The sequence below is a fragment of the Brachyhypopomus gauderio genome, unplaced genomic scaffold (genome assembly GCF_052324685.1).
Source record: "Brachyhypopomus gauderio isolate BG-103 unplaced genomic scaffold, BGAUD_0.2 sc806, whole genome shotgun sequence".
Classification (NCBI taxonomy): domain Eukaryota; kingdom Metazoa; phylum Chordata; class Actinopteri; order Gymnotiformes; family Hypopomidae; genus Brachyhypopomus; species Brachyhypopomus gauderio.
In genome coordinates, this window is record NW_027507626.1 from 5,561 (window position 1) to 28,512 (window position 22,952).

At 41.2% G+C, this 22,952-nt stretch overlaps 1 protein-coding gene across 1 annotated transcript; it reads left to right on the top strand.

Annotated features, from left to right (window-relative positions):
- Nucleotides 1–8,859: 8,859 nt before the first annotated feature.
- Nucleotides 8,860–21,994, top strand: LOC143508148 (uncharacterized). The gene is made up of 20 exons (XM_076996679.1): nucleotides 8,860–9,099; nucleotides 9,634–9,768; nucleotides 10,929–11,093; nucleotides 12,686–12,817; nucleotides 13,030–13,173; nucleotides 13,871–14,067; nucleotides 15,947–16,088; nucleotides 16,364–16,429; nucleotides 16,741–16,858; nucleotides 17,055–17,160; nucleotides 17,441–17,676; nucleotides 18,524–18,649; nucleotides 18,787–18,913; nucleotides 19,292–19,460; nucleotides 19,546–19,727; nucleotides 19,990–20,107; nucleotides 20,305–20,410; nucleotides 20,719–20,955; nucleotides 21,446–21,604; nucleotides 21,874–21,994. Exons 1-20 carry the CDS (start codon nucleotides 9,012–9,014, stop codon nucleotides 21,992–21,994), a joined length of 2,874 nt encoding a protein of 957 aa, XP_076852794.1. The 5' UTR covers nucleotides 8,860–9,011.
- Nucleotides 21,995–22,952: the final 958 nt, after the last annotated feature.

Consider the following 22,952-nt stretch of genomic DNA (forward strand, 5'->3'; position numbering starts at 1 on the left):
CTTACAAATTGTCTAAACACACCTGGCACTGCCACATAATCTCCTTTCTGCATTTGCCACATGTGAACCTTTTACAAAAACCACAACGCTTAGTGGCACGGTTACTCTTGCAGCCACACTTAACCTGGCACAATGCCCTTTTCCCTGTGTCAGGTGTGGGTTGTTGCTGCTGAAACTCTACCTTGGACACCTCCTTGGCTTCCATATGAGACTGTGCAAGTTCTGTTGCAAGCTTCACCAAGAACTCGGACCGTCTCTCTTTTACCCCAGTGCATGCTTGAAAAAGCACATGTGCATTCAGGCATGAAATGTCAATCATGTTATAAAACACAGCGACTGGCCAACGCCGTGTTCCTGAACGTACACTGTACTTTCGCACCATCTGGTCCATGACATCCACACCACATTTTAGGCTGTTGTAGTCTGTGATTGTGTTTGGCTTTTTTTTTCGGGTGTCTCCAATCTCCACCGTACTGTGCATGCTACTGAGGATGCAGACAGTCTTTTTCCGTCTGGGCGCGTAAACGGTCAGCGTGGCACCAGAGGTTGAAAACACCTGTGTACTAAATTTCTCACGGCCCAAATTCTTTTTGACAGAGTCTGGAAGCTCACGACGAATCTTGTTTACTGTGCCAAGGAGGGTGGTCTTCCGGCCCAGCAACTGCCTTGCTAGTGACAGTGAGGTGAAAAAATTGTCTGTGGTAACAGTTCTTCCTTGGTCCATAAATGGTTCCATAAGCTTCATCACCACATTTTCCGATAGTCTTTCCCCCACGGGACGACTGGAGTCTTTGCCAAGATATGGGATGATGTTGCATACATACTTGGATTTCAGGTCACATGCCACCCAGAACTTTATCCCAAACTTGTCGGGTTTTGTTGCAATGTACTGAAGAAAAGAGCAACGGGTCTTAGTTGGAAAAAGTTGCTCATCTATGGTGATATGCCTTCCTGGGTTGTAACAAGTGATGCAATTGGCAGCGAAAGACCCCCAAACATTAGAGATTGCAGCAAACCGGTCAGTTGCAGCTCGTTCACTGCGTGTGTACTTGTCGTCAAAGTGAAGGTGCTGCATGATGTTCTGGAAGCGGTTTCGCGACATAATCTTGGTGATTAAGGGCACTCCCAGTGTTGTAGACCATGAGTCATGCACCGCTGGAAGGCGCACAACACCTCGCAGGATGAGGATTGCAATGAACGCCTTTAGCTCAGCGAGGGACATGAACCAGTTTTCTTGCTGTGTCTGGCGTGCATGCTGGACAGTCCACCCCTGTATGATCCGAAGCATTTCAATAGAAACGAAACAGAGGAAACTCTGTAAGCGACTCGATTCTTTCCGTAGGGCAAACGCAGTTGGCTCTCCATTCGTGGTATTGCATTTACTTGGGCTTGGATGCACTCCATCATGTCTTCCGATCTGTTCTTCATGCCACACTGTGCCGTCTTTTGCAGTCTCTGTCAGCCGCCCGTGTGTCTCCACGCGACCCCTCTTTACTGGTGATGAAGTCTCCTCATCTACAGGACCATATGTTTGAGATTTGATTAGTGAAAGGTTGAAATAATGTGAAATTGACAAACATAATATTTGAAACATAGCCGGCGATTGGCGGGTTCACACACAAATAGGCATTCTGGCCTTAATGGGGCCATAAATAAATTAATGTGTGCACAAAAAGATTCAATTGAGGCACTAAAGGCCCAAAACGATCAAAATGTGTATTGGGAAATTGAGTCAGATCAAAGAACTAAATCACATGCTGAGATCAGCAGTGTGTGTGTGTGTGTATGGGGTCTTATGTATGTACTATTCAGTCAGTTCCAGTATTTGGCCAGTAAATGGAGCCCATGTAATACCATACTGATATTACAGTAATGAAATAAGACATTTTAGTGAAATAAAAGGTTCATTTCTGGTCAAGCAGTGCACCTTTTGTTATGAGATCTAATTGCAAAGTTATTTATCTCATTGATCTGACTCATACAAGACCCTTTATTTGTCTGTATTCTGCATAACAGGATTGCAGCATGAGTTTTTATGATTTCTTAGGTTTTTGGACAATGTAGCGACAGGCCAATTTGAACCAAACTTGGCATACCTGAAGGACCTCAGTCTATAAAAGGCTTTGAAATTGGGAGTTGATCAACATGTTTATATGAATTATAGCAATATAGGTCATATATGGCCTCAATGATATAATGGGAAAATGGACCCACCTGAAAATAAAAAAAATCCAACAATTTTTAAAAATAGTTTACCTACAGTGTCTACAGATTATGCCCATGCCACTCTTGCCATCATTGGATCAAATTCCTAGGACTAGTTAGAAAAGTGCTATTTTCAAACAATTGATGAATGTGACAAAACTACGCCTTTTTTAATAGGACTTGTAATTGCAAAGTTGTCAGGTGGACTGCAAGGAATCAAAAGAATCAAGTTTCATTTTCCTAAGCAAAGATTTGGAAAAGTTATGCATGATTCACAAATAGTGCCACCTAGTGGCCAAATGTTTCAAAACTGCACAGTGTGACAGTCCTGAGATGTGTGTGAACCCTAAATTGCAAAAATAGGTTTCCCCACACTACGTGTGTGAACCCCAATTATAATTCCAAAACATCTCAAGTATGCCACCTTGGAAGTAATGTAGGATTGTTTTCACACAGCAATACGTGGCATATATATATATTTTTTTTTTTATTTAAAAAAAATAAAAAATTGAAAACTCGCGGGTTTAGTGTTGACAGTGGGAGCAAACCTGGAACAACAAATCAGACATGGATTTAACGAGAGAAGGCAGTCCTGCCAAAAAAGCTAAGCGTACGTGTAAGTACCTTGACGAATGGGACAGGGAATTTACTTTCCTAAAGAGGAGCATGAAGGGGCATAGCTACTCATTCTGTAAGATATGTAGCTGTGATTTTAGTGCCTCTCATGGGGGAAGGAACGATGTCCGTCAGCACGAACAATCTGCCAAGCACGAACGCGGGCTAAAGGCACAGAAATATGCCCAGGAGATGTCCCCGTTTGTATCTAGAAATACCACTAGAAAATTGAATTTTTTTATTCATTTGTAGTTCAAAACATAATTGGGGTGTTTATTCTTCACTTTTTGCCACTCCAAAGATGTTTTCGTCTCTCCTACAGCCTCGATTGCAGCTATATGTAAATAACAGATTATGCAAATTAGGCGATGACGTCATATACGTGAAATGTCCCGTATTTTTAAATACAAAACTTGACAGGTATGTTGCGGTGTGTGTGTGCGCGGTGGCGACGTGCGGTGTGTGTGTGTGTGTGTGTGAGGGGAGGGGGGGTGACGTGGTGATTATCTGCTGGTCATCCGCATCTTCATCCCCTCCCCTGTGAGGCCAGCTCTGATTGGCTCTTGCTCAGACTCATCATCAGTGCTGGACCCCAGGAAGTGGGCGGTAGGTCATTTCCTGCACTGCCATGGCTGACGTGATGGACAGTGTTGCCAAGAAGTCCTGCTGAACTCTGGTTAAGGTCAGAGATCAGAAAGTCATTTCAGGTGGTTGTGGCAAACCAGTTAATAGAAATTATATTTATATTTCCAGATATAATTACATAATGGTAAACCAGCAGAATTAATAAGTATTAGGGGTGGGCATAGATTAATTTTTTAAAATCTAGATTAAACTCACTGAAATCTTGAAATTAATCTAGATTAAAATTGCTCATTCAGAATATGTGTGCTACCCAAGTAATGACTAAAAGTCAGTCTTTGTTTTATTTATTTCTTGTAAAGTGTCCTTGAGTGTTGTGAAAGGCGCTTTTAAATAAAATGTATTATTATTATTATGATGTATACAATGCTAATATCGGAATTAATTTAATATACACAAAGAAGCGGTTTGCTGCGAGATATTGTTAGGTTTCTCATTAAATGGCTTCAATAATATCTAAGTATAATCATGCTCTGGAGCTCTGTTCACTGAATTCCAAACACATGTTCCCATAAAGCTCAGCCAATCAGAATGAGCGCTCCAGGTCCTTCACTAACTCCGCCCCTCACTGTCTCTGCTCTTTGCAGGAGCTGGAGGAGAGCTTCCACATTAGCAGGATGGAGCAGATCGCCTTTGAATTCAATGTGCTGGTGTCTCTAGAGATGGTCCTCTACCTGCCCGAGAGCAGGTCACAACGCACTACCACCTGAGCCTTCCAGTCCCAGCCAGCCCAGCCAGAACTGACGCCCCCTTTGAGTGGGTGTGGTTTTGCAGACCGGCCTCAGGGAGGACTTCAGCACAACACTAAGTGCTTGTGGGTTAAATTGAACATTTGTTCTTGCTTTTTGTGTTTGTTTTTGGGTCTTATGCGAGGGTAATTAAATGACAGTAATATTAGCTAAAGCACTTAAATCAACTCCAAACACTCAAATAATAAGAGAGATTTCCTTAAACCTCTCTTTAAACATTATCTGTAGAACCAGCCTGCGCACCACGGACTTGTGCTAACGGGCCACCCAATGGAGGATGGGTTCCCTTTTGAGTCTTGGTCCTCCCAAGGTTTCTTCCTAATCCCCACCACCATAGGGAGTTTTTCCTTGCCACTGTCGCCTTGGCTTGCTCATTAGGGATCTGGACCCATACGATTGTAAAGCTGCTTTGTGACGTGTTGTGAAAGCTATATAAATAAATTTGACTTTGACTATACAACAAAAATAACTTCTATGTTTAATTTACAGTAGAACTATAATCCACACACTTCTTTGATTGGTGTATTTTTAGGCACACTGAAACAGCATATATAATTTACTATAGCTATAAATTATTATACATCTAAGCATTCCTGCTTTTAACCTATTAATGGTGATTATGTGTATAATTTTATGCAATGTATGTTTTTTTTTTTTATAGTTTGTCACTTGTACTACATCACTGTCCCACTAGTGGGCAGTATTTGACAGGGAGCTGTGTTGAGACCAGAGACCGTATGTATATATATATATATACATATACTCTCAGAGGGCCTAAAAATATTCTTAAAACATAAATATATATAATATAATTTATCCAATTTTATTTAATCCACTTACAGTTTGACAATCGACATCTAAACAATTAGAAAAATATAAGCAAATACATTATTCACCCGTGTCAATCCAGAATTAGACAGATGATGTAATGTGAATTATGGTGATTTATTTTATTTTTTTTTTCTCTAACCTTAAAATGATCCCTTTAAGGTCACGGGTCGGCAACCCGCGGCTCCGGAGCCGCATGCAGCTCTTTATCCCTGTGATGCAGCTCAGCTTTTGAATAGAATTAATGAGTATTTAATTAACGTATATTATTTTTGAGACTTTAAAAAATGTTCGGGTGGAATTTTACAAATGTCCGGTATTTACTTTCGCTTTGCTTGAGTGACATGTCATCGTCACTGAAATAAATTTCCAATTATTTTGCTTTTGTGGCTCCGAGTCAAAAAGGTTGCCGACCCCTGCTTTAGGTCATGCTAGTCTGTAAATATTGGCTGCAATGTTAAGGTACAGTGCAATATGATTAATTGTATAAAATGCTTTCACTTTTATATGTAAAATTGACACAACACAATACATTATGTATTTCTTAACTTTTACTGTATTTGTAAAAAAATTTAATGAATACAATAGTAATACAATTGACAGAATAAATTGAAATTGTTTTAATTGTTCATGAGTTCATGTCTTCATTATGATTTTCCATTGCTTGGTCATAGAGAGGTATTTTGGCATGTAAGTGTTAAAGAAAAACATGTCACACCTCCTTTTCACCTCTTCTAATACACTGCTATCTCTCTAAACTCGCTGCACAAAGATATCATCATGGGCACAGATAACTAAATCACACCACTGCATACCAGTAATCAATAACTGGAATTGGATTTGCCAATAATAACAATGGCTCTCCTTCATTTTGTGTAGGCCTTGTGCCACTTTGAGGAATTTGCAGTCTACATAGCTTTGTGCATTTGGGCACTTAATTTCAACAAGCCCAAATGATGGACGCTCAAGTGTGTCATACACAAGTCCATCAGGTGATGCACCCAGCCAAGATGCATCTGGATGAATCACTAGCCCACACTTGGTCAAGTTCAAGTTTTTCAGAACTGCATAGTCCTTTAAGGCCCCTGTTTCCATTTCAAGTCCTCTCTTCATGTGTGCTGTTTGTCGTGTCCCTCGGATTATCCTTTCTGCCAGGCTTTCTGCAGCACCTGGACCTCTAACGTGGCTCACCTCTCTGAAATGTGAGGCAGTCACTCTTTCTCTCCTAAGTGAATGCCACTCAGGTGTAGCACTTTGGGATCTTGTTGCCTCCTCAATAAGGTGTGATTGTGACAAGGTCACAGAAAGTGAGCTTAGGTGTAGCTGTTCTTGGTGTGTTGGCACAAATGAATATTCAGGTGGGCTTAGATGGTAACATTCTAGTGGCAGACTCGGGAATGGGGGTGCATCCTCATGTATGACAACACTGTCAGATGGAGGTGGTGGTTGTTGATAGGACAGTACACTGCCAACTTGTACCTTCCCAAAGATGGAGTCCACAAGTGGCTTGTCAGGCGAGATGTTCATTGTGCAGATGAGTGGAAGAGAATCTGCTTTGATTCCAGCGTAGACTGGTCCATGATTGAGGGTGGCCGGGTGTGGGAGCTCACCGCTGTAGCCCTTGAAAAGTGTACTTCTGAAATAAAAGAAGAGTGAATAACATTTATTTTTACACATTGTAATCTGTTCACCAGCACAACTGATTGTGAATCACATATCACATGTCATCTGAAGTACAACGAGGCTAAATTAAATCTTGAAGAGAACAGGGTCTTATCAGATGATCAAAAGCATTCATTTTTTTTTACCACACACTGTAATCTGCCTATTAAATTTGGTACTACATACCTAACTCCACTGGCTGTAGTAGCACCTGGTTTTGGCTTTAGGACAACCATGGCATCCACGGGTCCAGGCTTCACCCCCTATTAATTTAAAAGATGGTGTTAGTAAAGTGACTGTGATACATTAACTAACATTAAATAATGAAATAAGACAAACCATTGTTGGTGATTTATGCCACTTCTGTTCTGTCTGTGTGCATGAAAGGACAGGAGGGATCGACAGACATGCCAGATTCAGAATAATGAGCAGTCTGGAAAAGCAATGCAACCAAGTGTTTGCAGATTCCGCAACTAGCAACACAAGAGCAGTTGCTCTTAATGAGCACAACTGGCATTGAATCACGTAATGTCATCTGAAATACACAAGAGGCAATATTTAATATCTTGAAAAGAAGACTTCAGCAATGTCAATAGGCGCAATATCTGTCCCATCATGTTGGTAGTGGTGAATGTCACTTGTCTATTGTCTCATGTAACGTTTGTGCTGTTTTGCATCACTCTTAAAACACTTGGCTATACTGTCTTTCTATTCTACAGTGTTGTGCATGGTTCAATCTACTAGTTCACTGAGCAACTATAAACTAAATATATTTTAGATTTAAACTTCATTTTCACTCCAGATGAAATGCTTACACATAGGAGTGAAACAGGCCTACTTATATTTATATTATTTTGTTGTTTCCACCACCAACAACAGAACAGTGCAGGTTTTACTTCAACTGCTTCTTGAAGAGTGTTATCAGAATATGTTAATAGGTGTAAGTGTTGCAGCCATATGTTAATAAAGAAGTTAAGATGAAAGATTTGAAAGACAGATTGACAGATTTTAGAAAATGCAGTTTGAAGAATAGCTGAGGTGAACTATATTCTGCTTTTGAGTCATAGAGGTAGATAACAATAGCTCGAACTGTAAAATAAACTCCCATTGGTTTACTATAGGCAAAATAGACTGCTAATGATTCCCACTCAGCTACTCTGCATTTGGCTACCATTGTAAGCTTTGAAAACCAATGCCTATGGTTATCACAGCTTACGTGAAGTAAGAGCAAGGATAAAAGATTGAACTTGTGTTGAACTCACTTTTGAACTTGTTCAACAGAACTTTGAACGTGACACTGAACAGAACTCGTGTCATTTTAACCAGTCCTACTCTCAGCTGGTGTGGCGTATCTGTTTTCTTCATAGATCTGTAGCAGTGAGCCCTCACTGTTATCTCGTTAGCCTTACTTTTGCCTGATACTTCCATCAGAAATACAAACATGTTTTAAAAAGGCATTTCTAGTACTAGGACAGGTTGGTTCGTTACTAAAAACAACATCACTTCATTAGACTGCCACCTCAGGCTAGCTAGCTAACTAGCGTCGGCCACTTACCTTCAAAATTGCAGAGGTAGGATGAAACGTAGAACTTGAAACCCTTTTCAAGTTGACTCTGTGTCGTTGTACTTGATGCTCTGACAATACGACGCACATCGTTGACGGTAAATTTCGGGAACTCCAACAGGCACCTTGTGAATTTAGACTCGGCCATGACATCGACACTTCCGCATACCAACCGGAAATACGGTAGCATCCTGACACCAACGAGGAAGTGGTGCGTGCACCTAGGCCAATCAGGGCAAAACCAGTTTCAAATGACAGCAAAATTGACCAATCATATCTTCCCTCTTAGTGGGCGGGCTTAACTGTATGATAATTTCTGCCCGCTGTGGCGACGCTAGCTGTCGTTAGCGTTATTATTTATTTATTATTTACTTTTTTGTACATATGCTACTCAACTTGTTTAACTCTGATTCCTTGTATTACCACTTGTGCCTTGTTTTTGTTTGTAAGCGATTATTGTAAATAAAGGTAAAAAAAAAAAAGGTTATTGTAGCAGCCTGGCTGAGTTGGTGTTTTGGTTAGAATAACAGGAAATTGTGATATCACGTGATACTCAACTTTGGAACGTTTGGTTTAGAATGTTTGGTTGGGAAGGTGGAATGTTTGGATTCAGTTTTGATGCTGAAAAGCTCAAAACAAGTCGCACGACATTTTGCTGAGAATTACAAACCTAAATAATCTAACAAATCTTTCTATTTTTTCTAGATCTTTCTCTCTTTCTATTCTTTCTATTTTTCAGGTGGAGAATGAGTTTTTACCCCAGGACAACTGACCAGCCAAGGCCTGGACAGGAACAGAACCACTTCAAAGACACACCAGGTTTTACCACTCATGGTGAGAAAAATACATTTTCATATACTGTACATCATTTTATACTTCTATGTAAGACAGTATATTAATTCTTATGAGTATGGATTTCCATAGGCTTATTCATAATAATTAAAAGTTAAATATACCCATTTATATAGTAGGTTTCTAAGGTTCAGAAAAATAACATGTTTATTTATTCTAGTGATGACTGTCAAGCTCTTTATTTCATGTGTACAGGATAATGTAATTAATGGAGCATGGGTTATTTCTTTGATTTCTTTGACTCAGCACAATTTTCATAAATCCCACCATGTTACATATATGTATTAACATTGTCCATGTGGCCATGGAAAAAGCAAATAAAAATATTTTTTTTTAAAAAGAAACAGATTTCTAACATGACATCACATTCTTAAGCATTCTCCCCACATTCTAATGGCATCACATGGCACCATAGCCCTTGTTATAATCACTTGTTCATTGGGAAACACTTACAAGGCATTTGAGCCTCACTGGGAGGCGTGCTGGGTTTCACTTTACCTGCTGTGGGATTTTCAGGTGTGCCCTACAACCCCCAAGCGACAGTGATCCACACGGATCCCTGTGGACCAGCACCCTTCCCTCACAGAAGGACGGCGGGACCCTCAGATGTCGGCCATGTTAACATCCCTGTAGAAGGACCACTCCACACTGGTACTGTGTAACACTGAAGATTACATGCGTATTCAACAAACCAAATAATCATGCATGATGAAGTAGAAAAAAACATTTATTACATTTGTTTGTAAGGACTGGCAGAGGTGCAGAACCATCAGCTTTCTGCACATGACCTGACCAGTAAAACATCAGTTTTATCAGAAAATATGACATCACATATTCTTCAACATTGTAATGAATTCACATGGCACTGTAGCCCTGTGATATGTTTGGTGTAGAGTAGAGCACTTTAGAGTGGGCACCTTGACGACCCACATACAGTGTGGGTGTACTGTGACACTCTTTATCTGCTAGGCGGTTGTGTTTAGTCTAAGGTGATAATGCTTCGAATCATTGTTATACCAGCATAGTATAATACTGATAATACATGTATATGGATTACAGATGTCATTTTTCACTATTTTAGTACACCCCCAAACAATCTAAACAAAACATTGTCATGCTGCTTTGCTGGTTTCTGATACCTCATCTGGACTGTCTAGCAGTGTCTAGCAGAGGCGAGATGTGCTAGCCATGAGCAGAGCTAGGAGGTACTGTAGTTTGGCTCTTCAGTATCTACCAGTATCAGAATTAAAATAATTCTGAATTGTGCCAAAATAATTAAATTAGTGCTGTCAATTCCAGGTGCCGCGATTAAAAGTCCTCACCAGGATTTTGCTCTGGCTTCCTGGATTGTGTTGATTCCACTAATTTTACCTGAATTGCTAATTAGAAAATCTAGCAAGCTTGAGCAAAATCCTGGTGAGGACTTTTAATCGCGGCACCTGGAATTAACAGCACTAAATTAAATTGAATCAAATTGTATTGAAATGTAAGATTTCATGATGCAATGAACTAAAAGAATCATAACTAAGCTAAACTAAAACTGGGTCACACATATACTGAAGCTCTGATAAATGTCTTCCTGCTTCTGGGCTCACGGATGCCCTGCTTTCAGTTATTCAGTACTACTTCATTGTGCTGCCATTACATGAATTGTAGCAAGATGCATATGAGAAGTTGCCGTTCTCGGTCCATCTTGCTTGAATCATATTTCAGTGGCACTTTCAGATAAAGAAACATGCAACGTAGTACTAAGGCACTGAGAAATGTTATGGTGAGGTAATTTCTGCTAATGTCCTTATTCGCCCATGCAGGTGAAGTTGGCTCCAGCAGGTGTTCTAAACTGCCTGTGCTCACTTCACGCACGAGAGTGACCAGGTCAGGACTGATGAGGCCTTCTCCGCCCACCATCACAATGTTGCCTCCACTCCCCAAACCTGCTGGCCGAGAGCCACTCCGTGCCTTCAGGCCTGCCAAAGGTGAGCTCACTCTTTTGCTCTCCTGGAAATGGCATCCAAACCATTTGTTGCAGCAACTACAACAAAAAAAGTAAAAAAAAAAAAAAGTATTAAAAAAGCAAAAACTGCTTTGAAAGCCCTATAGGGGAGACCGGGTATGGTTGTAACATGGGGAGAGTTGTAACTCCATCAGTTCCACTGATCACGGATAAGATAGGAGTCATATGATCATTTCAGTATTTACCCAATTCCTCCCTGATCCCACATGGTGAATATCAAGGCTGTAAACAGGCACATGCCGATTCCATCGAGAAAAAACTGAATGTATTTCATGTTCCATTCTTTACTTTAGCTGTGATATGTTTGGTGTAGAGTAGAGCACTTTAGAGTGGGCACCTTGACAGCCCACATACAGTGACACTCGTTATCTGCTAGGCGGTTGTGTTTAGTCTAAGGCAGGGGTCTCCAACCTTTTTGAGACTGGGAGCTACTTCTTGGATACAAATTATTGCGGAGGGTTACCAGATTAGAACGCATCAATCGAACAAAAAGTTGGTTTGGGGGGGGGTGGGGGTGGCGAGGCGAACGAAAGTTGCGTGTAATAATAATAGTAGCAAAAACATGACGTGGCGACTCATGACGTGGGTGACCCCTGGTTTATTCAATATTGACGGCAGCCTAACTTTTTGATTGACAGCTAATTGAGCAATAGCAAACGAGAGAGAGTGTGTTATAGTGAATATATGTACATGCCGTTACTTGACAACGCGTCCGCGGAGTGATACAGAGAACGAGAATACCGTGCTGTTATCACACATATCTGCAGGGTTAGAACACTTCTCAACCAGTCGGATTGTGAACTAACTGTTGTATAATTGGCGAATAATCATTTAGTGTTAGAAGGGGAGGGACAACTGTGAATTTTGATTGGACATGAATTTAAGTAGATTTCTCGATGGGACCAATTAGGTTTACAAATTTATATGTAATTCATTGGCCCTTTGGCGAGCTATTCGGAAAGGGGTGGCGAGCTACTGGTAGCTCGCGAGCGACGTGTTGGAGACCCCTGGTCTAAGGTTATAATGCTTCGAATCATTGTTATACCAGCATAGTATAATACTGATAATACATGTATATGGATTACAGATGTCATTTATCACTATTTTAGTACACCCCCAAACAATATAAACAAAACATTGTCATGCTGCTTTGCTGGCTTCTGATACCTCATCTGGACTGCTGCCAAAGCATATATCTATTAATCTTTGTAATCTATGTAACATGGCTTCTTTAAGTATTGGGTATCACCTGGCCAGCGTTAAGCAGTGGTATGCAGCAGCAGTCTGTGTGATATAAGGAGTTTGTGCTTTGTACCTACTTCTGTTGGCAAGGACAATGTGAGCTTACAAGCAAGACTAGACTTGAATGTTTTATTGCAGTCAGTTGATTGTGCCAGCACCCCACTCCCCAGAATGCCAATCCCACATGCCAAAATATCCATTATCATAATCTATTATTATTTAAAATGCAGTATGATCTGCAGGTCTTAATTTCATATGCTGGTCTGAAGATTGAACGTGTCCTCTACAGTTCTGTCTGTGTTTCATGTCCAGGTTCAGTGGAGCCTCCCCAGCTCCACTCTCCAGGGTGGAGGAGAGAGAGAGTGGGGAGACTTCACCGGAGCGGAGGACATCTTCAACCCTTGCTCCCAGACATCTTCGAAGCAGCTAACCCCAGTGATGCTGGTAGAGGTGACTTATTGATGTTGGCTTTACTTTATATGTCATTGAAATACCTGTACAAAATGTAGAATTTATAATGTTGCATCATTTGTTTTGTGTTAAAATATTGCTAAATACGATATTTGGGAACAAGGAGATCAGTTAGTCAGAAACTTCACTCAGGTGTCAAGTGAGCGGAGCTAAACTCATGAGCATGGATGCCCTTTCCCACGCAGGTTTGCCCAAATCCAGCCGCTTGCTACCTGGGAACCCCCCCGGGTATTTCTTACTGCCCTCCTACCCTCTGGCCACTCTTCCGGGAGTGCAGCGAGATACAAGCCCTCGGCGCAGAGACCCGGGCCCGTGGAGGGACAGTACTGGTGAGTGCATGGCTACGTTGCTAAGAACGTGCTAGGCACACACAGTGAGGCATGGCTGGTTATTTGGGTGCCCGCTTAAGTTAAGTTGGTCTTGCACTAAGCTTGTCTTGCACTTGTTCCCACGTCAGTGGTAAATTGATGAGCAGATCTAATTTTGTGGTCATATATTCTATATGAATTTAATTTTAACCAACAAATGTGCATATACGTAGATCATTTATAGTCACCACTTGTCAAATGTACAAAATACTTAAATTCAAATTTGATGATCTTCATCTGACATGGTTTCACTCAGTAATGGAACAGTGTCTAGCAGAGGCGAGATGTGCTAGCCATTAGCAGAGCTAGGCTAATGTATCTACCAGTATCAGAATTAAAATAATTCTGAATTGTGCCAAAATAATTAAATTGAATCAAATTGTAAAACTGGGTCACACATATACTGAAGCTCTGATAAATGTCTTCCTGCTTCTGGGCTCACGGATGCCCTGCTTTCAGTTATTCAGTACTACTTCATTGTGCTGCCATTACATGAATTGTAGCAAGATGCATATGAGAAGTTGCCGTTCTCGGTCCATCTTGCTTGAATCATATTTCAGTGGCACTTTCAGATAAAGAAACATGCAACGTAGTACTAAGGCACTGAGGAATGTTATGGTGAGGTAATTTCTGCTAATGGCCTTATTCACCCATGCAGGTGAAGTTGGCTCCAGCAGGTGTTCCAAACTGCCTGTGCTCACTTCACGCACGAGAGGGACCTCGTCAGGACTGATGAGACCTTCTCCGCCCACCTCCCCAGTGGAAGCCCTGCAGGAGGAGAAGCCTGGCAGGAACCTCCACCTGGACCTCGCCCTCATACATGACCCAGATGAGGAGCCAGTGGACAAGGAGGAGGTCAGTAGGAACATATATCATGTTGTACATAGTTGGAGTATCTCAGTCTCAGATGCATTAGTTTAACTAGTAAGTAAGTTTATTTATAAAGCACATTTTTTATGACGGAGTCAACCAAAGTGCTGTATAGAGGCTAAAAAGTACAATATATGCCCAACTCATAAAGAAAAAACATGTAGAATTTTACATAGCATAAAACATTTAAAATACATACAAATACACCAACTGATTACACCAACTGATACAACATAACTGATAGATTTCTTTGGTTGCTGCCTGCAAATGTTACTCAAGTGTTGTACTTTCTGGATTTTAATGCATAAACACAGCATTGGTCCTAATATAAGCTGACAAACCTAACGTCTGTGTTTACATAATAAAGGCCCTGTAGCATCCCAGTATTAAATCTGACCATGCATGCGATATGCTTTGCTTAGGTGTCCAAATATGATGAGATGATGTTTCCTTCTGCTGATGCTACATTTGCGTTTATCTCAGTTGTTAAGGATATCAACATAGTCCTAGCACTATGAGAGGGAGCATTGTCTGGTTGAGAGTATCCATCTCACTTTGGGTATATGGTGGCTGTGAATAAATAAATTAACCTAGTTAAGATATGAAGAGTTTGGTTCCAAAACGCTATAAATCCATTTTGATCAATTTGAGTAAAAATGTGTTTTCTTTAAGTGGTAGGCTGAAAACCACAGTTTTTTGTTTCAAACTATCAAATACCATACTAAGGTTAAAAAAACACAAACAAATTAAATCAAGATTTTAATATTTAAAGATTTATTTAAAAAAAACAATTCATTTTTTCACAAAACGCAATAAATCCATGCCATGTTTTTTTCAAAATGTCTTATATATCCTTTGTCATTATTAGAAATTTTTTTTGACTGAAAATGTGCAAAATACAATAATAAATAACTGTAAATTGTACATCTTAATATAATAGTTTGACCATTGGGCCTAAAAACACAAATTCATATAATATATAAATTTATATTATTATAATATAATAACCCTGCTCCTAGCTTGGTTATGAACAACCCCCAGCAAACAGTGTTTGTACATGAGTCACAGAGCTAAATCTTTTCCACGTTTGATAATTTTGCGAGCTAAACGTGCGCACTTTAGCCAGTCCGTCTATTTCGCGGCAATGTAACGATTCTCGGTTAGGGGCTGGATAGTCTGCCGCTGATATTCTGCCGCCGACAGTGGGACTGGTCAGAACCTGGGCATTGATAAAATAAAATAAATATATCTCTTTTTCCAATAACTGCTATACGAACAGGCTCCTCTATATCATCAAAACCGTTCATTTTTGCGGACTTTGAGAGTGAAAAACGAGACATATTTTAACAAAGTAAGCTACATGAAATGCCGGGCGGCTCAACAGGTCGCGTGCTATGATGTTTACATTCCGTATCTGGTGGTGCACTGTGATTGGATGAGTGGAGATGTGGCGTACTGCGGGAAATCAGGATTGGCGATTGTTGCATTTTGGAAGGAAAGAGAGAAAGCAGGGCAGTATTACACGGCGGATGTGGCGTTTTGATAAAAATTGAATATTGGCTTTTCAAGAGTGGTCACATACCATTCTGATTCTAACTCTTTTTTTTTTTAACTGCATTTATCGCGTTTCGGAACCAAACTCTTCATATATTCTGGCATCAAGGCATTGATATGTAGTTAATAATAATAGACCCAGTAAATGTCATTTACCTAACATACAGGGAGGATCCAGCTTTAAACTGGGCAAAATTTGTGTTTCTTTGGTCATTCAATACTTGTATAGTATTGTTGTATGTACTTGTACTTGACGGATATAGTGGGTATGGGCAGTTGCACTTGGGCTGACAGACTCTTTATTTTTCAGATGATGAACTCCCTGCGCCTCTTGCGTAAAAGAGTGGCTAAGAAGCGGGCTAAGGTGAATGCAAGTGGCAGAGAAGCAATGTTGCCTCCACTCACCAAACCTGCTGGCCGAGAGCCACTCCGTGCCTTCAGGCCTGCCAAAGGTGAGCTCACTCTTTTGCTCTCCTGGAAATGGCATCCAAACCATTTGTTGCAGCAACAACAACAAAAAAAGTAAAAGAAAAAAGTATTAAAAAAGTAAAAACTGCTTTGAAAGCCCTATACTACAAACAAAAAGCCCCTGCTGATCCTCTTGTACATTGCTATACCTGCACCCATTAACATTGTTTTTCTGCACCATGAAGAAACCACTATGAAACCAGAAGTTATATTTGAGATTTTTGATAGAGTATGTGTTAATATGTATTGTGCTTTTCAGGATCTCAAGTGCAAAGCACCAGGGCGTCCCCTGCTGACGACATGTCTGAAGGAGTAATTGGCAGAGGTTGGAATTGGTTTGCTGTTAACACTGCATTACACAACACAATGTTTTAAATCTAGTTCTCCATGTTGAATAATGTTTTGCTGTCTTCAGGCTGATTTGACCAAAGTTGAGCTGATAGCCCTAAAAGTCCTAGTCAGTTTGTTTGGGTTCTGGTAAAGTGTGAGTGTCTTTTGTTTTATGGTGCCTGTCATGCATTTATAGCAGTTAACACTTATTGGGACACTTGTAAAGCTGCTTTGTGACAACAACTGTTGTAAAAAGCGCTATATAAATACATTTTGATTGATTGATTGATTGGTATTCCTCTCTAGATGAACTCAAACCAGGAACTCCCCGGAAGGATCCCTACTCGCAGCAGACTTTACGGCCCTTCTCCAAACCAGACCTCGCTCTCGCTCAGAGCTTCAGTCTGCTTAGCTCTGATGACTGGTAAGTCACACCTGCAAAATTCTGAAGCATTTGGCTAGGGCAGGTTAAACAGCAAGTCATTTATGGTGTTCTGCATATATGGTAAGTATGCATGTATTTAGTGAAGTTTTTTCCTCTTTGTCCCTTTTCTTGTAGCATTTTTTCTTGCAGTAGCCGATGGTTACAGTGTGTGTCTATGTCCAATATCTTTATACAGGGAGAAGAAAATTGAAGGGTTGATGTTAATCCGTAGATTGGCTCAGCATCACTCTGATGTGCTTGGCAGCAGGCTTCATGAGGTCTGCATTGTTCTTATTCAAGAGGTAAGCCACTAGATTTGCTGACTGTGTATCGGTCTGAATGTACATATTACAGGTGATGTTGCTGACAAAGTCAAGTCAGAGTTAGCATAGCACTTTGAAATTCCTTTTTTATAAAAACATTTCTCATCTAATTGAAATTCAGATGGCATAGCTAACTGTAATTAGTGATTAAGGTATTTCCGCCTACATAACACATTGCAGTGGTGGATTATACTTATTACGATGGCGGTGGCAGTGTTGGATGTGGCTGAAATGAGCTGGAACGTTGTCTTTCCTGCAGGTGCTGCACCTGCGCTCTGCCGTGTCCCGCATGGCGGTGGTGTCCTTGAGGGAGTTGTACTCCAGCCTGCAGAAAGGGATGGACCAGGAAGTGGAGGCTACAGCTAAGGTCCTCCTCCACAAAGCAGCGGAGTCCAATGCCTTCATCAGGCAGGACGTGGACACAGCTCTGGACAGCATGGTGCAGAACTGCACCCCCATTCGGAGCATGAACGCCCTTCTCGCTGGAGGACTCTGGTCAGTTAGCCTGCAGTGAGCTTTAAACTGAGGCTTTCAGATAATTTTTACTTCTCCATTGTTCTTTCAAAATATTGCCCTGGCCTATATCAATCAGGGTGGCCGCGGGTCCTTAAAAAGTCTTAAATGGTATTAAGTTTAATTTTTGTCAAATAAGGCCTTGAAAAGTCTTATTTTGTCTTAAATTTTCAACCAAAATATCTTAAATTTGCGGAGCTAAATTTAGGGAGGAATAATTCCGTCAGCCATGTGTTGAAATTCGGGGGCGGATATCGGTAGATTCCAAATAAAATTAAATAAAATTCCAAATAAAATTAAAGCCAACTCGCAAGATCATACACGTTAAAATAAAGCACAAAAACTAATAATCAGTTAGTTTTTGTGCTTTATTTTAACGTGTATGTTCTTGCGAGTTGGTTTTAATTTTATTTGGAAAACAGTATTAAAAAGTCTTAAAATGTCTAAATTTTCACTTGGTCAAACCTGTAGACACCCTGTCAATATTTTTAGTTATTTATCCTCTTGTTTATTCTTTTTATTGTGTTCCATCTCCGCTCTGCTGATCCAAACTGCCCTTCACACCACTTAAAGAATAGGCTAGTTAGCTAGCTCACAGAGGACATGCAAACATTTTCTGTTTAAAAATTACAGATGTACAATAACTGGTGCAAACTAAGCCATCAAATAGAATATGATCATTTGGTTGTGCACTTAGATCATACATAAGGGTATTAAGTTTCTTTTTAGAAGCTAAAAGTTGTACTGTATACATTGATTGGATGGATTAATAGTTATTACCTTCTTTTTTTGAATGCCCTAATTGTTTTCCTTCTGTTTTCCTCAAAAGTCATCTGAATGCTGCAGTAAGAAAGTGTACTGCTCGGCACTTGGCTACTTTGGTAGAGAAGATTGGTGCAGAGCGAATTATTCCTGCAGTCTCCAAGTTGGCACAGGACTCTTCCCAAGAAACCAGGTTAGTACTGGGATCAGAACGAGGATTCTACAAGGCTTATTCAGTTTCCCAGATAGTAATAAATGGTCGGTATGCTGTGAGTCACGGGTCTCTCACTCACGGTTCTCTCCTGTTTTGGGGTCTGTTCTTCGTCTCAGGCGCTTGGGCCGGCGTATGCTGCTGTTCCTGTCCTCCCACCATGATTTTGATAAGATGGTGGAAAAGTACATCCCTGCCAAAGACCTGGCAACCATCAGGGACACTGTCCACACTCTGAAATCCAAGGTAGCGATTCATGTTTGGATACATGATGAGGATTTTTTATCCCATTCAGCCACTATGCCCCATGTTTACTCACTAAACAAAGCTTATTCACAAAACTTTTAGGTGAAACAGACTGCAATAAAAAAAAACCATCTAAACTGTGATGGTAGACATATATTGTAAACAAATAATAAAGTACAGGGCAGTGCGTGGCACCACACATTGTATTTACAGTAAGGCATGCACAGTGTAGTCCCAGACCCAGTAGTTAAAGGACAGAGCATAGTTCAAAATGAACCGGCTTGAAACCTTTGGGATAGAATCAAAGTATGAAGCAATATGTGGACTTCAATATCATCACTCCATGTTTTGTGGTGATTTGTACGTGTGTATTCCCAGGAGAGGACAAAGTTGTCTAGGATTCCAAGATACAAGATGTGTCTCCCTCGTCTGGAGCAGCAAGAAGCTCCAGCCGCACAGGTGGAGCATCAGAACACGCAGCGAATGAAGCGCAGCCTTAGACACACGGTGAGGGACGTGAGCCCAGACGACGCGGCACCTCTGAAAGGTAACGGCTGACTTCGGCGAACGCTCCCCTCCTGTTTCCTGAGAACCTTACATTACCGCTTACCCGTGAACCTCTTTCCCATCAGACCTGCAGCTGAACAGTAGTCTTCCAGCACAGACTAAGACCGGTGTCATCCTGGATGATTTGCCCTCAAGCTCCAGAAACGCACGCACCCCCAGAAGTCCCGTCAAAAGTTTGAGTCCTCCGCTTCATCCCAGCCCCCCACGGCTGTCCCTACTAAAAACATGCTGCCACGACGCAGACGAGGTACCAGACTGATCAGAGCATGTCCGTCCCTTTCAAACAGTTCTGATGAGTGTTGCCTGCTCTTCAGCACTTCATGTGTGATCACTGCACTTGCATGTAAATTGCTTTGCTGTTAACACTGCATTACACAACAATGTTTTAAATCTAGTTCACCACATTGAATAATGTTTTGCTGTCAGCCTTCAAGCTGATTTGACCAAAGTTGAGCTGGTAGCCCTAAAAGTCCTAGTCAGTTTGTTTGGGTTCTGGTATTCTTCTCTAGATGAACTCAAACCAGGACCTCCCAGGAAGGATCCCCACGAGCAGCAGACTTTACGGACCTTCTCCGATCCAGACCTCGCTCTCGCTCAGAGCTTCAGTCTGCTTAGCTCTAATGACTGGTATGTCACACCTGCAAAATTCTGAAGCATTTGGCTAGGGCAGGTTAAACAGCAAGTCATTTATGGTGTTCTGCATATATGGTAAGTATGCATGTATTTAGTGAAGTTTTTTCCTCTTTGTCCATTTTCTTGTAGCATTTTTTTCTTTCAGTATCCGATGGTTACAGTGTGTGTCTATGTTCAATATCTTCATACAGGGAGAAGAAAATTGAAGGGTTGCTGTTCATCCGTAGATTGGCTCAGCATCACTCTGATGTGCTTGGCAGCAGGCGTCATGATGTCTGCATTGTTCTTATTCAAGAGGTAAGCCACTAGATTTGCTGACTGTGTATCGGTCTGAATTCTAAATTGGCAGACACCATCAGCATGTACATATTACAGGTGATGTTGCTGACAAAGTCAAGTCAGCGTTAGCAAAGTACTTTGAAATTCATTTTTTTATAAAAACATTTCTCATCTAATTGAATTCAGATGGCATATCTAACTGTAATTAGTGATTAAGGTATTTCCGCCTACATAACACATTGCAGTGGGGTGGATTATACTTATTACGATGGCGGTGGCAGTGTTGGATGTGACTGAAACGAGCTGGAACGTCGTCTTTCCTGCAGGTGCAGAACCTGCGCTCTGCCGTGTTCCCGCATGGCGGTGGTGTCCTTGAGGGAGTTGTACTCCAGCCTGCAGAAAGGGATGGACCAGGAAGTGGAGGCTACAGCTAAGGTCCTCCTTCACAAAGCAGCGGAGTCCAATGCCTTCATCAGGCAGGACGTGGACACAGCTCTGGACAGCATGGTGCAGAACTGCACCCCCATTCGGAGCATGAACGCCCTTCTCGCTGGAGGACTCTGGTCAGTTAGCCTGCAGTGAGCTTTAAACTGTGGCTTTCAGATAGCAACAACAGTCACAAGAAGCTAACAAAGCACTGATTTTGGCTGCTGTTTTTACTTTTCCATTGTTATTTCAAAATATTGCCCTGGCCTATATCAATATTTTTAGTTATTTATCCTGTTAAATATTATTTTTATTGCATTCCACCTCCTCTCTTCTGATCCAAACTGCCCTTCACACCGCTTAAAGAATAGGCTAGTTAGCTAGCTTACAGAGGACATGCAAACATTTTCTGTTTAAAAAATACAGATGTACACTCACTGGTGCAAACTAAGCCATCGAATAGAATATGATAATTTGATTGTGCACTTAGATCATACATATGGGTATTAAGTTTCTTTATAGAAGCTAAAAGTTGTAGGCCTACTGTATTCATTGATTGGATGGATTAATAGTTATTACCTTCTTTTTTGAATGCCCTAATTTTTTTCCTTCTGTTTTCCTCAAAAGTCATCTGAATGCTGCAGTAAGAAAGTGTACTGCTCTGCACTTGGCTACTTTGGTAGAGAAGATTGGCGCTGGCCGCTTATTGTCTGGGGCGAAAGACGTCATAGCGAGAATTATCCCTGCAGTCTCCAAGTTGGCACAGGACGCTTCCCAAGAAACCAGGTTAGTACTGGGATCAGAACGAGAATTCTACAAAGCTTATTCAGTTTCCCAGATACTAATCTTTTGCTGATTCTTTTAGTCTCCTAGTCTGATACTCTGAAGTCAGCAAATGCTGCTAAATTGTAGAGTAATAGAAGCACTATCATGTTTTCTACACACAGACGGCCTTGTAAAATTGTGACCTGGTAAGATAAATGGTCGGTGTGCTGTGAGTTACGGGTCTCTCACTCACGGTTCTCTCCTGTTTTGGGGTCTGTTCTTTGTCTCAGGCGCTTGGGCCGGCGTATGCTGCTGTTCCTGTCCTCCCACCATGACTTTGATAAGATGGTGGAAAAGTGCATCCCTGCCAAAGACCTGGCAACCATCAGGAACACTGTCCCCTCACTCTGAAATCCAAGGTAGCGATTCATGTTTGGATACATGATGAGGATTTTTTTTTTATGCCATTCAGCCACTATGCCCCATGTTTACTCACTAAACAAAGCTTATTCACAAAACTTTTAGGTGAAACAGACTGCAATAAAAAAACCATCTAAACTGTGATGGTAGACATATATTGTAAACAAATAATAAAGTACAGGGCAGTGCGTGGCACCACACAGTGTATTTACAGTAAGGCATGCACAGTGTAGTCCCAGACCCAGTAGTTAAAGGACAGAGCATGGTTCAAAATGAACTGGCTTGAAACCTTTGGGATAGAATCAAAGTATGAAGCAATATGTGGACTTCAATATCATCACTCCATGTTTTGTGGTGATTCGTACGTGTGTATTCCCAGGAGAGGACAAAGGTGTCTAGGAATGCGAAGATATAAGATGCGTCAGCCTCGTCTGGAGCAGCAAGAAGCTCCAGCCGCACAGGTGGAAGCGTCAGAACACGCAACGAATGAAGCGTAGCCTTAGGCACACGGTGAGGGACGTGAGCCCAGACGACGCGGCACCTCTGAAAGGTAACTGCTGATTTCGGCGAACGCTCCCCTCTTGTATCTTGAGAACCTTACCGTACCGCTTACCCGTGAACTCTATCCCAGCTGTGGAGTCATGCGTACCTCCTCCTCAGTTTGCCAGCAGGTGAATATTTAAACAGTTAATCAAAACAACAACAAGCAAAAAAGTGCATCCTGATTGGAACTGTTTGCAATTTTTGATGGTGTTGATGTTGGTTTAATTGATTGCAGCCTTGTTCATTTTCTGTTTGGACACTATAACCCAATCCTTGTGTTTTCTCTCTTGTGTGTGTTCAGCAAAGACAGCAGCAGAGCACACATCCACAGCATTGCAGACAAGACAGAGTACGTCAAGCATCTCAAGGCCCTGCTGGGTTCAAAAGACTTCAGCGAGCCCATCAA